This window comes from Pezoporus flaviventris, unplaced genomic scaffold (genome assembly GCF_033815535.1).
Source record: "Pezoporus flaviventris isolate CSIRO_AGI_PZ_B2104156 unplaced genomic scaffold, CSIRO_AGI_Pfla_v1 ptg000036l, whole genome shotgun sequence".
Lineage (NCBI taxonomy): Eukaryota > Metazoa > Chordata > Aves > Psittaciformes > Psittacidae > Pezoporus > Pezoporus flaviventris.
In genome coordinates this window covers 27,398,251-27,413,849 of record NW_026892584.1, presented here as the reverse complement: position 1 = coordinate 27,413,849, position 15,599 = coordinate 27,398,251, and the positions used below count along the sequence as shown (strand labels likewise).

Below are 15,599 nucleotides of genomic sequence, written 5' to 3'. Positions count from 1 at the left end.
TGCTTTTGCTGTGCTGCTTGAAGCACAGCACCTCTTAATTTTGTTGAAGATGTCAGCTTTGTTTGTAGCATCTGAGCTGCATAGGTGGGAATTTGAATTTGTTTCACCTTTGACACTGTGAGAAATACAAACTGGACTGATGAAAACCCATTTTATTCCCTTCTGATCTGTTTCCTCAGGGCCTGCGTTTTTCTGGTGTAAATGAGACCGATTATCGGGTTTATTTGCTGGGAAACCCGGTAAGTTGGAGTGGGAGGTTCCAAGCCAATTTCTTCATCAAAGTTTAGCTTAGTCTTGCTTCTGCCAGTGACAGTGATTCACTTCCTCCTCCTCCTTTTGGACTGTCTCTCTTGTTGTACTCTTATGCTTCCATGTAGCTTTTAATTTCCTCTCACATGTACATGTCCAACCTAGTCTCAAATCAATCTTTTTTCTCTGTGTAGGTGATTTGGTGGCTAAACCTCATCACTATTGTACTGTATCTTCTGATAACAGTTTCCACTGCAGTGGCCCTGAAGAGAGGTGTCCAGCTGACGTCTGAACTCAAAGGTGAGGTCAGTCTTCTTACCCTGCCTACACTATAGAATCTTTATTATAACATCCTTGTTTTCTGATATGGAGAAGCTCATCTTGAAATTAAAAATCTTTATTTTTTTCTATTTATTTATAGTGTATTAAAACCTTGTGGTTTGAATGAAATACACTCCAGGCAGCTGTATGTACTAAACACTAAGCTATATAGTGCTTTGAAAGTGCAGCACTGAATGATGTGACTTTGAACAAAGGGTTTTATACAAGAAATAATCACTCTGAACAACTCTCACAATTCTCACTTTTTGCATGGCAGACTGTTCCTGACAAGTTTACAAATTTCCTAAACCTGTTAAGACTTTATCAGAAATCCTCAAGTCAGCAGGGACCCTGAAACATCTACTTAGACAAAGAGAAAAGCTCTGGAATATTTGCATAGGCAAGTAATGTGATCAGTGGCTCCTCAAAAGTCTTACCCCTCCTTTGCTGAAGATTTCAGAGCAGGAATGGGTATAAACTGGCATCTTAAAGTGATCCAGAGATAAAAGTCCCAGGAGGCTTTTCCTACCTGGTCTGCTTGCAAGAGACAATGGCTTGGATTAGTCAGTAGCTCGCATACCAGCTCCGCTTTGCAAGTGATCACCCATCCTAGCATGGGAGTTGCTTATGAACTGCTGAAGAGCCAAGGTGCTGGCCACAATTGCTGTCAGTTACATTGATTACTGCAGCTCAGAAGTGACCAGATGTGTGTATCTGTTAGAAAGATTATATTTGATCTGGACGTATCAGTAGGAAAAGGTCAGGGAAACTTTCCTGATGCAGAGATCTACTGGTCCCGTGGGTTTTAGCCTATTCTGCTTTGCAGGCTTCCAGGGTGTTTTTTTGTAGTAGAGATATTTATCCCACATATATTACTGGTAATAGGCTTCCTTTTCATAAATACCTTTTACAGGCACCTTAAAAGTGTGTGGGTAACAGGTGTGTGCCAAGGATGAGAAGCCAGAGCTTGGGTTATTAAGCAATATCCACAAGGAAAAGGGCTTCATATCTCAAATAGGTTAATAGTGAACAGGACAGATCTTAAAAAACATACTGGAAAGAGCTGCCTGTATTGGCTGTAAGGGAGACAGACCAATTGGATCAATGCTCTGCTCTCAAGCTCTGGATGTGCTCTGTACTACTGTGCTATGCGTGGTGTTCTGAAATGAGAAACATTTCCTGATATTTATGCAAAGCAGATGACAAATGGAATCATAGAATACAAGAGATGAATTTATTATTATAATGATTCTTTACTGCATCCAATGCCAACATCACAGAGCTTTTCACAAACCCTAGTAAGTCATACTTTGACCATTCCAGTTTAGATCAGTGTCTGCTTCTTTCACTTTTTTGTAGAAATTCTTCTAAACCATGAATTCAATTATACAATAAGGTATTGGCTAAGCTGCACACAGACACCAGAGCTCTCAGTCCCTTCGCCAGGCTCTGAAAGTGAGGCAACATTTCTTTCCAGGAAAGGCTGACAAAGTGATCATCTGGATGGCTTGTATTTCATTGCGGAAAGAATAAAAAACACTAGAAACTGGCATGACCTGATTAGTCTGACGTATGTCCTGAGAAACTGTAAGTTTGGTCTTAACATAGAGTTTACTTAATGTGATAAGGTTTGCAAATAGGAACTGTTGCTGAGATTTTCTCTGCTGAATTCTGTTTATTTGTGTTCCAGAACTGTCCAGAGTTGTGCTACATGGTGGAGGGCAGATCATGCTGGGCTGGCTCCTTCATTATCTCCCTTTTTTTATGATGGGACGAGTTCTGTACTTTCACCACTACTTCCCTGCTATGCTTTTTTCCAGCATGTTGACAGGTAAATACTAGAGTGTGGGAGAAGACAAGGCAGAAAAACAAGTGAAATCCTGTTAAATGGAATGTTTTCATACTAAGCATTCTTTTTTATATGTAGGTTTTCTGCTTGCTTGTGCAAAGCTCTTGAAAACACTGACTAATTCAAAATGTTTTTCACAAAGCAGCTTGCAGTGCCAAATTGTCTTGTTTTTTTTTTTTGTTACTACCCTGAAGAGGCAGTCATATCTAGTGCTTAGGGCATTTAAATTTGGAGATGTGATTTCTATTCTCTCTTGTTTCCCTGTTCTTATATATGTTTTTATACAAGTTATTTCCCTTTGTTTGCTGCCCTCACTTTTCTGTCATATCTGTTTATAATTCAGTCTTGGTAGGTTTTCCTATACATTGTTTTGTACCAATTTAGTTAGCGTCTGGGGCACAGATCTCTCTGGCATTTATTCAGATGGAAAGGTAGGATAAAGGAACCTTCTCCTGATCCAAAACAAACCCTATAGTTCTGAAGGTTACCAAGATGAATTAATTTAAAAATTGACAAGCTTTTATGATGGTAACAGAGCTTTGTCAGCCCAGTCTATGACTGAATGTAGCAGGTCTGTTCTTTGGCCTCTGTATTGCTTCTGACTTCTATCTCTTTCTTCTCCTAGGAATCACCTGGGACACACTACTGAAGTTCTTTGCTGGGTTCTGGTCACCCAGCACTGCAGCTAGAAAAGTATATGGAGCAGGGTTCCTGGCACTGGTTCTGCTCATCATTTACAGGTGAGTGCTGAAACTGAACTTCTCTTGAATGTGTGATAGTCACTGCCTTAATGGAAGCCTTACTGCCTATTATTTATCCTTAGCCTTTGTCTCTTTCTTCTCTGCTGAACTTGTCAGACATTATCCAGCCCAATCCTAAACCCTCAAATTTGATAAAATTCAGTATCTGTGTCCCAGTAGTGTGTTATGGAACATCTTTCCATTGCAGGGAATGTCTTTTATCCCAGCACTCAGTGTGAACACTATTCTTCCCCAAACCCACAGTTCAATGTTTTCTGGTTCTAGTCCCAGTGCTGGATGGTGCCAGGTCCCTCAAACACAGGCATATTCTTCATAGCTGTATGTTTCCTCAGCAGGGTTTTCTCCAAAGCTGTTGCTTTCTAAGAGAAAATACCACCTGTGATAACTGTACTATGTGTATATTGTGTTCAGCAGAGGTTAGGAAGTCCCCAGTGGAGCTTAGAGCAGCCCAAAACCAAAGGTCCTGTAGGACATCTGTATGAACTAATTGCCGCAATGTTCTTGAAACAGAAAACTCTGTGGTCCCTGATGGGCATTTGGTTTCTTTCCACAGCTTCTACCTCTTCCATCCTCTGTCCTATGGGATTGTAGGACCCATGGCCTCTGACCCTAGCAGCCCCATGGCAGGGCTACGGTGGATGGACTCCTGGGAGTTCTAGAGCCAGCAAAGGGAACCTGGGAACAGTGGATGGGAAGCATGAGATCTGCTGCATGTCAGGCTGATTCTGGTGCTTTGGAGACATGTGATAGTAAAGTTCTCTCTCTGGAGAACCCTGTTGCTTTGGCATTTGTTTGCACTGCCTGCATTGGAAGATGCAGAGGATGACTGTGAGAAGGTCCTCCTAAAATTACTCATGTCCTGAAACCTTAGGTTATATTCCTGGACAACTGGCTGCTTAAATCTCAAATATTTTGAGCAATATCTATCAGTCAAACAGCAGTGGTATTCCAGCAGTCAGACCCGTACAAGCTGAAGGCTGTGTGTAGTTGCATGATTGTATGTGTGTCTTCGTGTAATCTGACTGTTACAGTGAGACAGCATCTGGGACATTAGGACTTTTATTATTAAGAACATTTTTTTTTATGGTGAGATTTTTGAAAGCTTCCTGTAAGTACGTGGGGACCAGCATTCTTCCCTGCCCTGCTGTCGGTGGGTTTTGTTCTGACCCTGAAGTTTTAGAATTTGACTGGAAGGGGTTTGCTTGAAATCCCCTGAGCCACTGTGCCTTGCCTGTCTCACAGACCCTCTGCAGACAGAGGAGGTGGAGATAGTTTATCCCTCTATACGGCCTTGCTTTTTTGGTTACCTTTAATCATTTTGTATTAACCACCTAACAGGCCTGTGCTCAGAGCCAGACTGTTCCAGCTCAGCACTTTGTAGCTTCTTTGAAATTCTGTCTGAAACTGCCAAGGGAATTACAGTGGAAATAGCAGGTGATTTATTTTCTGCCCCAGCATGCTGTGAAGGTCAGACGCCTGTGGCTTTTGTAGAGTCTGAAATGACAGCTTGAAATTTTACAGACAGCTGTCATTCATCTTTTGATCCCAGCTATTCCAGTGCCAGTACCTGTGCTTTTAGGGGAAAGGTTTCACCTTAATAAATGTGGCATCTGCATATCTGTCTGTCAGTGCCACAGTATCTGCTCGCTGTATTCCAATATTGAGCATGTTACCTCTCATAGATAGCTGAACATTAAATTACCCTATTGAAGGAAATGCAAGGCCAGACAAAAATTCTTTGTCTGTTAAGAGTCAAAAGCCATTGGATATTGAATCCTCCCCTTCCAAGAAAGCAGAATTAAGTTTATCAGGTGCCTTTCTCCTGTGTTAGGTCCATTTTTGTAAATGTTCCTTTTATTCCACCTCCTGTTCTTTTAACTTTTGTCAGTTCAAGGTTGCTATCTTGTAGCATCCAACATGAATGACACTTAAGACTCCAGCTGTGTTCCTGTCTCAAGTAATATTTGCAGAACTCTTTTGTGTATGTTTCAATGAACTGAAGCCTTTCATTTCTTGCTCTGCTTCTCAACCTAGCATCAAAATTACAGGTACAGCGAGAGAAGGAGGTGAGCATGTCTGTCTTTAAGCATGAATTGTGCATTCACTTCTCTTACCAAATCTTGAATTATCATGTATTTCTTGCAACACAGAAGGGCAGCATTAGCATAATTGTTCTGTGTGGGGCACTGAGCCTCTAGTCAGACTTGCTTTCATTCCTTTTTAATAGAGATCCATAGCATTTTTCAATAAGGCAGCTGCTTGCTATTGTAAGGCTCTGGCTTGGTATGTCACATCTGTCTCCAGAAGTTGACTCCTATGGACAATAACTCAGATGGTATAGACCAATGCCTCTGATTCTAAAGGTTTTATGTTAATCATCTGCTGGTAATACATGGTGGGAAGTCATTGTGCTAATTAGCTACTGGGTTTGATGATTCTTTTCCACTTGCTATTGCAGGAAGTGCTCCCACTGCATGAGCCAGGGGTTCAGAGAGGTGATGTATATGCAAGAAGGATGAGGGAGAAGGCTGCAAACTTCTACACATCCTGCTTGATCTGACAGCAGCTGTGAATTGTTACCTGTTGGCAGTGTGGCTGGCAGACAGTGCAGTGCTGCCATTGTAGCAATGTGATTTGGGATCTTCTACTTTTGGTGAGATTATCGGCTTAATACCTTGCTATCCTGAATATGAGCTTTCCCTAAGGTAGTCCCATTGCCGTGGGGAGGATTTGCCAGAAGAGCTGATCAAAGCCATGACTTAAGGTGCAGGGTTTTTTCTAGCACATACAATCAATCACATGCTTGCCCTTATCATTAACAGCAAAAAATCCCTAAGAAACTTGTGTTTTGGAATGGCAGTTTCTACTATTCATCAAATTAAATTTGTGGGAAAGCAAAAATTGACTCAGTAACCTTGGTTACTTGGCTTATTATGAAGAGGTCAGCTTTATGGGAGCTGCCTGAGGAAGATGAGCCAGTGTGTTCCTTTGGCCAGGGTCCCTCTGTCCTTTATTGCTAACAATCTTTTGTGTGGGGATTGGCAGCTGAAGGTGGCAAGTGTCATGCTCCCATCCCACCTTCCTGTGCACAAGCCCAGGTTTCAGGTTTATTTTTCTTTAGGACTGCTATTTCAAAAATCCTCTGAGAGCACTTGACGGGTGTTGAGACTAATCTGTTTCTTAAGCCTTGTGTGCTGGTAAGGAAACAAAGGCGTACAGTGAAGAAAAATCTAGCTATTCCACAAGAGGGAGCAGCCTCTAGCTCACTCTTTTATTTCTGGTGGGTTTGTGTTTTTTTTTGTGGTTTCTTTTTTCTTGGTTTTTTTTTTTTTTGGTGTGTTTTTATTGTTGTTGCTGGGTTTTTTTGTTTTGTTTTTAATTAATTTGATCTGGAGTTAAAAGTACCCAAAGGTCTACATTTGAATACTAGAGGGCAGACATTTCCTCTGCACCCTCTGGACTCCAAGGGTTGTGTTCTCAAAAAGTGTAAATTGATGTTGCTCTATTTTCTGTCAGGAGAAAAATACTGAAAAATTACTTTAGTTAGAATTTGACCCTCAGTCTTTGATTCTCAAACCCTGTCAGGCCATAGCTGGAACATCGTGGTAACCAGCATTTTGTGAGGTCAACAAAGTACAGTAATTGGGATTCCGTTACTGACTCTGAATTAAACTGTATGAGTGGTGCAGATGTGAGGCAATGAGTGCAGCGCATTCTGCTTTCTGAGCGGAATTTGGGCTGCTTCGGTTCAGTTTTTCCATTTGTGCTCGTGGAATGACTTAAGATTAATTTTGAGAACTGCTTATTAGTCCTTTTTCCCAACACATGTGGAAAATAGCTACCGGTACTTTCCGAGGCCAGAAGATGCTGTTCTCTGGAGCAGCTGCTCTCTTTTACTTTGCTCGACAGGGCTCCTTTTATCACTGTCAAAGTGTTTCATCAAATTGTATCTGTGGATACAAATCACAAAAAGCTGCAGGCTGCCACACTCCCTGGTTTATATTCTTTTTTATGTGTAAACTCTATTTTCACCTTTTTGGAGGATAGATAGAAGGCCTTTGGGCTCATCTAGCTTCATCCTAGACAATCCGTCCATCTTAAAAGGCTCCTGTTAACAGTCACTTCAGGACACAAGTGCACACACCTGTTCCAGCGGCAGGGACTGGCCTATTTCCAGGATCTGGACTACTTGTGCTATGAGACAGTTGTGACTGTGAGGAAGATTTGAATAGCAGTTCCTGTGCTGAGGTTGCTCTTGCTTGAGGTGGAGGACTTCATGTCATGCACTGCTTACCAGCATTGTTCACAAGCCTGTGGGTGAGAGAGACATCACCACTCTCTTGTCTGCAGTTTTCTTTTACCGTGTTGATTGGGAGGGCTTATTGATATATAAAGGGCACTGACAGGACCTGTCTTTTGTTTCTCCCTCCTTCCTTCTTCTTCTTCAAGTATGGCCAAACTACAGGAAATGTCTTTGCTTCTCCTCCAGTTTTCGGGCTGTGCATCCATTTCTTACAGGTGCCTGAGCAAGGGGTAGGACAGGACACCTCCTAGTGTCCTGAGCAGATGAATAGATGTCACATGTACTGAGAGTAAAACTAGAATCTTGTTATGGAAAGGCAAACAAATGTGTAATTTGATAGACCCCTCCTGCATTCCTCTGAGAATCATTTTCAAAGGACTTGAGAGTGAACTAGCTATCAGTGTGGAAACCCAGGCATTTACCTGAAATTCTCTATTGCCGTGCTTAGTGGCTTAGCTTCCAGAGGCCATGCCTGCACGATTTACCCTCTGGGTTGGCACTCTGCACCCAGGTACCATGATAACACTGTTTCTTCTTCTCAGGATACTGCTGGCAATGTGAAAATCTTCTTAGTGGCGCCCTGTGCCTCTGCCAGCTGGGAAATATACTTAAGTTTGGTTTTTTGCCCTTTACAGTGAGTTACCCCAGATATTGGCAAGTGTGTGTCATGAAGGCAAAAAAGTGTGGACTGTTATAACATCATCAGGCTCTTTTCTGCTGGAAAAGGAAGGCTGAGGATAAGAACACCATGTCCATAGCACATGTGCTGTCTTCAGAGGCCTATGAGCTACAAGCAGTCAGGACTGAAAATTGTCTCTGTCTTCTTTAAAGTACCAAGACCTTGGTTTCATGGTTGGTTGTGAGTTGCTTTACTTGAATGTGAAGGGCTATGATTATCACAATATCTGAGGTAGCGGACATACTAGCACATAAAACACTCCTGCTGAATTTGTAATAGGTCCTAAAACTTTGCCAAGTGAGTTCATTGTGTTTTACAAGAGGCACTGTTTAGAGGCATCCTTGGAGAACTGGCCCCTGTCTCAGCAAGAGTTTGGAGTAGCAGTAATTCTGTCCTACATTCTGAACCTTACTAATGCTGTGTGCTTATGTGCGTGTGTGTGCATATGTCCATGAACTGAATGTATTCTAACTAAGGTGCAGTTACTGCATCATAACAGCGTGGATGAGAGGATGTTCCCTTGAGCTATAAGTGTATTTTGTACAGGAGATACAGAAAATGAGGTACAATTTGGAATTTAATTTTGTAATAAATACCTCTTCTTTCAAACATTCTCTTTGTGTCTGTATCTTGGGGTGGTTTTTTCCCCCTTTTCTCTCTCCCTCACTTATAGGTTTGAGGTAACAACATGAACTTTAAACAGACCCATTAGAGAGTTTGATCAAGGACAGCGGTGATCTCCATCAACTTTTAGCAGACAAATGTTGCTGGACTTCAGTTCTAGGAGGTCAGGTTTTACTGCAGTTGAAGTGATACACTGATAAGCGCAGCAGGAAATGAAAACAGTACATTTGGGTGAGAGTAAAGCACTGTGCTGAAGAAGGTTTGTTTTTCCGTGTTAAAGATGAGTTAAATAGTAATTAGGTATAATGTGCTGGGTTAATGGGTGTATTCATCAAGCTTCTGGTAGGTTACCTATGAACACTTCATTTGACAGATGAAGCACTCTATTTGGGAACCCAGCATTTTTCTGTAAGTCATTCTTATGTTGAGTGTGTAGTGTCCGTAGCATCAGACTGATGCACAGTGTTGTATAAATGAGGCCCTTGCTCTGAACTGAATGTAAGAGTATTTAATAAAGCCAAATACTGTAAATCAGAACCTGCTGTATGCCAGCTGTAGTGACAGGGCAGCGTATACCTTTGAGTACAGTGTAACAAGGGATCGCCATCCTTGGGCTGAAACTAGATGGGAAAAACAAAAATAATACAACCCTTCTTATTTGGGGCTCCACATTGACGTCCAGATCAGCAGTGGAGGAGAGCCAGCCAGTCTGTTTAAACATATTCCAAAGGCCACTAAAGTAAAACCAGGACAGCTAGAAATTGGACTATGGCCTGCACTAGGTGATACAATAGGCTAATAGATAGTTACTGAAAAGCCTATTAACATCTTGTATTGCTTCAGAAAGTGCAAGTTAGTCTTTGAACCTTGTCTGCTCAGGGCTGCCTTTCTGGAAGGAAGGAGTGCTGATGGAGGAGCACTCCTAGGGTGTAGGGAGACAACCATAAATAAAATGAAGTATTGTTCAGAAAATGGTGATAGTATCTGAAGTAAAGCTTTTCAATGCCCTCTAGAAGAATGGCTTCTTTCTGCAGGTAAGTGATCTCATCGGGGTGGACACTGGTGACTGATTTCATTTGCATTTGTTTTGAACCTGCCAGGTTTCTAGGCTTCTGAATTCCAGCCATTATCCTGCTGCATGTTCCTCGACAAGAATGAAGCTTTTTTGTGACCTGGTATTTTAATATAGATTTTGTGCTCTGTCTTCAAGCTGCTACTTAATCTTCTTTCTACTAACCAAATAGAAACTTCCTATGCGAGTTGCTTTCTCTAGCCCCCAATCTTCTGTGCCTCTTTTCTCATTCTGTTCAGTTTACCCATATGGTTTCCCAAATTGTACACTGTTCTCCAACATTAGTCTCCCCAATTCCCTATGCTGAAATAAATCTTCATTGCTCCAACTGCTGCTTCCTGGTTTAGATCCAAGGATTGTGGCTGCCATACACTTGGAGTTGTTTTCTAATACACCATCTCTAACTGTAGCTGTGGCCCATGTGATACATGCTCTGGAAATAGAAAGTTTGTGTTTTATCTGAATAGGCATACTCTATCAAGTGTTGATTGCTGTAAATTGCTTTTTCCTATTTACCATTCTTGCAGTCATTGTTTTATCTCCAGATTTCATCCAAATCTAGTCATCCTGCTGTCTTACAGCTGACATCCTCTCAGCTGACAAAAGGTAGCTTTCAGGCTTCATTCATCTCACCTTTTTCTTCACCATGTATTTTCTGAACTACCTGGATTTCTCCACTGACCAGAAGGGAATTTAGGTTACTTGCCCATATGAAGGCATCAGTGTTGAGTCAGCTGAGTCCAACCCTGGCAGTGTGTTGATCCCTTGGAATGCTTTAGAAACAATAACTATTTGGTTACAAGGTGGAGAACTGAATTAGCTGAGAAGTGGGGAGGATTGTTTCAGATGAAAATGTGAATGTGTGTGAGATGGCACATTTTTATTGAAGATTTATGGACTGAGAACAACCAAGTAAACGGCAGTGCAACTGAGGAAAGTGAATTTAAACAATTTGATAACTTCCAGGCAAAATACCATTGGAAGCAAGTCTGAGGAGTGATATTTAAATAAGGATCAACAAGAGCACAAGTACCAACTGTCCCAGTGCAAAGCAGGGCCAGGAAAAGCCAAAGAAGCCGAACATGAGAAGCTGGCCAGCAAGTTAGTGATTGACTTAAAATACAAGAGAAAAGCATCCAGAAAGTGAGAACTCAAATTACTAAAGGCTGCTGTGAAAGAGTCACGCAGAGGGGGAAAACAAAAAGGCTGCTTTACAAAATGAAGACATAATGAGGGATATCAAAGTTAATGAAAAACTGTTAGGACACAGGTAGTAGGAGATGGATCAAGAATTAGAGCAGTACTTGGCAGAGATGGAAAAGCATGAACTGACAGATCTCTGAAAAGATGATGAACTCTGAAGTTGTACACCCTTCTTCAAACGCTTTTATAATAAACTCCCTGCTGCGTTCTTCATTGTTTGTGCTGTTTTTGTTCGGGCTGGTGAGTTTCTTCCTTACTAAGTCATCCTAGTTGGCCCTTTTGAGTATTGCCACATTTTATACTCTCTAAGTCTGCTGAAATTTCTTTGTTTCAAGCATTATTAAAAAAACCCCAAACAGTAAGTATGTTGGAGGTACCCTCAAGCAGCTCTTGTAGGGCTTATGGGTGTCCTGTGCTTGCTGATTTTAAGTCTTCCTTGCTAACAGTTGCTGTTTAACATCATATGTAGTTACTAATGGATTGGGAAGTGCTTTATAATGTGGCATAAGTACATCATTTCAAAGCTTTGGCATTTTTGACTCTGGGGCTTGCAAGGCCAAAATTTCTCACTGATCTGGAGAATTATTTGTGACAGAGCCCCAAAGCTGCAATGGCTCAGATAGGTGAGGAGGAGAAGACTTCAAGCAGGAAAGGATTCCACATACAGAAGCAATAACACATGGGGTCTGATTTAAGAGCAGATGGCTGTGTGCAAAGCTGAAAGGTTGTGATGGTAGCATCGTCCTGCCATGAAGGGATGGGTGCAATTAAATGCAAAATCTTTGTTTTAATAAAACATGTCAAAGATCTTGTTCTTAAAGACAGTCGCTTTAGGTCAAAATATTGTAGGTGATGCCCTGGTCAATAGTGTCAATTTAAATAGCAAGAAGGAGGGAAAGACCAGACAGAGGTGAGATCAGAGAGTAGACAACCAATGATCACTTCAGAGATGAACGCCAGCAGGACTTCCGAAACAAGATAAATCCACACTGGAAACTACAGAGGAGGCTCCAGAGAGAGTAAAGCATCTAAATGTTCCAGCAGCTGAAGAATGATCCAGTCCAGAAGTATGAGGACAATTGGAGGAAGATCCAAGCCCATGTGCACCACGTCTAGGTAGGACAAAAGCCAGATAACTCTGGTAACACACTGCTTGCCAAGTTGCCAGGCTTATTAGCTACAGCACTGTGTTCAGCTAATGAGGCTGGAGAGCTTTGAGACCACAGCTGCTTGTATCCCACCAGCGTGGAATACGCACACATCTGTAGTGGTGTCTTACGATCAAATTCAGCTTGTGTGTCAATGTCATGGTAGATAGACTTTTTAAACTCCCTTTGGTAGAGTGACCTACAAAAGGCAGAGGTTTCTTCTTGAAAGATCAGTGTGGTGGGAGTAGCAACTGGTGGATCATCACTGTGCTAGAGATCACAAGGTGAATAACAACCGAGGTAAGGTCTGAGCATCTGCAAATGCCAGACCTGGTCCAACAGCCTCATAAATCAACAATACTCAGGCTAGCAGCTCTCTGAGTGGTCCCCTTTGGCTTCTCTCCCCACTTCATGACCTGTCAACCTTGGAGTGTTTGCACCTGCCTGTATGAACTTGCCCCAGCCGGCCCTGGGAGATTCAAGAGGAACCTAGGAGATGTCAAGTAGCAAATTAAAGTCAAAAGCTTTGTCTTCACTGTTTCCCCTACCTCTGCCTATCCCCCTCCCCTTAGCCCAAATCCTCAAGTTCAGTAATGCTGTCCTGCTCTCACCACAGGCATGGTGGCTGCCAGTGAGCTCTGCAATTGTTGCCTTCATTATTTTATGAGCATATTATTCCCTCATGCATTTCTTTTGCTTCTTGTTATGCAACTGTGTTTTGCGATTTGCTTTGCTACTGAGCTGTGCTGCATGCACCATGGCCTGAGGTGGTAGCTTAAGACAGCTGGGAACAACTTCTGCTCCCACCTGAGGATGGGGATAGGTGTCTGGGGAAAAGAGTCTGTAGTTTTGAGATGGTGGCAAGAGGAAAGAAAGGGGACTGGCCAAGCCCAGGAGTCTGTACCTGAGGGTACAGGGAGCCTGCAGCAGCTAGATCAGAGTGGCATTATTCATGAAGACTCACAGATGTAGAATTGGAAATTAGGTGTCCAGAGGGGATTTGGGTTTATTGGTGCAGCAGCTGGGATAAATCCTGACAGTGCCACAGCAGCATGTGCAAAACAAAGTCTGGGCCAAGCTGGTGGGGTGTCCTAGGGGAGGAAGAGTCATTCCCCAAGCACCCTGAACCCTGAGCACAGGGTTGGGGGCTGGCTTTTGTGAGCTTATTCTCAGTTCTGTCACACTGTTATATGAGATTGGGCAAGTTTCTTTTCCTGTGGGTAAACTAAGGCACTGAACAAGTAAAGCTGACACTTGGCAAGGGGAGTTACGAGTGTTGGTAATGTAACTTGAAGGGGCTGTAGATTATAGTGACACCCACTTCAAATTAAGAACATCATAAATCTGTGTTCTTCCAAAGCACAGCAGACCTGTATTGTCTTCTTTGCAGGTCAGTGAGTTTCTCCGGAAATCTGCCTCCCCTTTCTCCACATGGCCCACAGATGATTTTGGAGCAGCCTCTGCTGCTGCCCTGGTGGTTCTTCACTCATGAGAGCTCCAGGGTCAGTCTTGTAGAAATCCAAAACATCTCATAAAAGAGCTGAGCTGCCAGGCTACAGAGACAGAGCCAACGGAGCTGGGGACCATCCCGGGAAACCCTCATGCCATGGGAAAATTTGCAGTGCTCAACCTCGTGCTGCATCCTGGGGCTTTCTCACACTTGAAGGCACACAAAATACTTCAACAGATGAGGTTTGCTTGTTTGTTTTTCCTTGTACTTTAAATCCTCTCTGGACTTGTGCTGTCAGCACCTCAGTGCTGTGGCAGCAGAAGAAACTCATCTGACAGCCAGGTAGCTGCAAGGGAGAAGCTGCTTTGCAGGCAGGGAAGAACATCATGTCTCCTGAGCCCTTGCTCTCTTAAGTCGTGAAAGGAATGGTGGCTCAGATGTTTCTTACCCCTGAGTTCTCCCTGTCTCCCACCTCAAGTCCCTCCTTACAGCTCCCTCCTCCTGTGCTGGAAGATCTATGCTGTCACAGGTTAAAAAATGCTGGTTTTGTTAAGGGAGAGGGCATATACCAGTGCTAGAAGGCAGCAAAGGAGTGATTTCACTGTTCAGAGGGGTGGGGAAGGTGGGGAAACTGCTTCTGAATGTACCCATACCCTGCCCAGAAGGAGCTGTTGCTAGGGGGTGGGAAAGGAATTAAGTCACTTTGGCTCTTAGACTGCTAAGTGTCATACCAACACAGGGTTTGGGTACCATCAGGTAGGCAGGGGTATGGCCTGCCCACTGCCCCTTTCATCATCTGGGGCACCCATATGTTCCACAGAAGAAGGTGACACATCACACGTATCGCCCTCATTGCTGCCATTATGTCTGGTCTGTTCTGATACTTGTGCCTTGTCTGCAAGCACTCAGCATGCAGCCACCATCTGCAGCACAGAGGGAAGGTGCAAGAGGGAAGACTTTGGACAAGAGCCACTATTTTTCCATGCCGTCATGGCTTCACAGTTACTGTCTGAGATACCCTTGCCGTTAGCTGAACCTGTATCTTGTTGTTTCCCTGGGATATGATAGCTGGTAAGGTACCTGCACGGACCCAAGGAAGGGTGTCATGCATCCCAGCTAAGCTTTAGGAGCTGATACTCTTATTTACAACGTGCTTTTGTAGTGCTTCTTTTGCTCCTCTATCAGCCAGCTCTGTATGTATTCAAAATGTTGCTAGGCAAACACTCAGCCTTGGTTGCTGCTCTGATTGCACATCTATGCTTCAACTCTGCTCCTTGGTATCCTGAGGTCTAGGAGAGACTCTCCACTCTCCTTCCCAGCACCCTGACAGCACAGTGCTGCCTGCCTGTCTGCTCCGCCTCTTTGTTGGCAGGGCCAGGCTGAATTGTCCAGATGGGCTCTGGTGAAGCTTCACATCTGTGTGGCTGTGATGACAATGTCAGAGCAGCTTGTGCAGATGCATGTAGGATGACAGTTCATTCTCTTTGCTGTGTTTGCCACTCCGATCAGATTAACCTTCAATTTCCCACTGCTCCTTCAGGCTCCTTGCAGCTTCAGCAGTTATCAGCACACTGATTTATCATCAGTTCTCAGTGTGAATGTCTCCTTTGCAAACACACAGCTAAAATGCTGGGTTTAGTTTGAGCTTCTTGTGGACCAGAAGATGGTGGCCACTGCAGGAAGCACTGCAGGCTGGCGGGTTGCCTGTTCTGACCCTCCAGCCATGAAATGACCCTGCAGCTTGTGCCTGTTCTTTATTATGAAATGCTTTCTATTTATCCTCTGGTCTCTAAGAAGATAGCTGTGTAGAGATCACGCTTTTCAGGCTTTTCTTCTTGGTTGTCATGAGAGCTAAAACGCTATATTTTAACAGGAGCCATGATTTAACAGAAGCCATTTGCACCTCTCCAGGACCTAGGACCTTTGCCATTAAGTCTTTT

At 43.2% G+C, this 15,599-nt stretch overlaps 1 protein-coding gene across 4 annotated transcripts in view; it reads left to right on the top strand.

The window, feature by feature from the left end:
- Positions 1–6,085, top strand: part of POMT2 (protein O-mannosyltransferase 2) — a 29,613-nt gene extending 23,528 nt beyond the window's left edge. For 2 of the 4 annotated variants that reach the window (XM_061463670.1, XM_061463668.1), the window contains 5 exons: positions 180–239; positions 444–549; positions 2,261–2,401; positions 3,045–3,159; positions 3,734–6,085. In XM_061463670.1, coding sequence (XP_061319654.1) covers positions 180–239; positions 444–549; positions 2,261–2,401; positions 3,045–3,159; positions 3,734–3,839 — 528 coding nt within the window. In that variant the 3' untranslated portion in view covers positions 3,840–6,085. Of the gene's footprint in view, positions 1–179; positions 240–443; positions 555–2,260; positions 2,402–3,044; positions 3,160–3,733 lie in introns of those variants that run through there. The other 2 variants (XM_061463669.1, XR_009745152.1) reach the window with 2 other exon arrangements.
- The last annotated feature ends 9,514 nt before the right edge of the window (positions 6,086–15,599 follow it).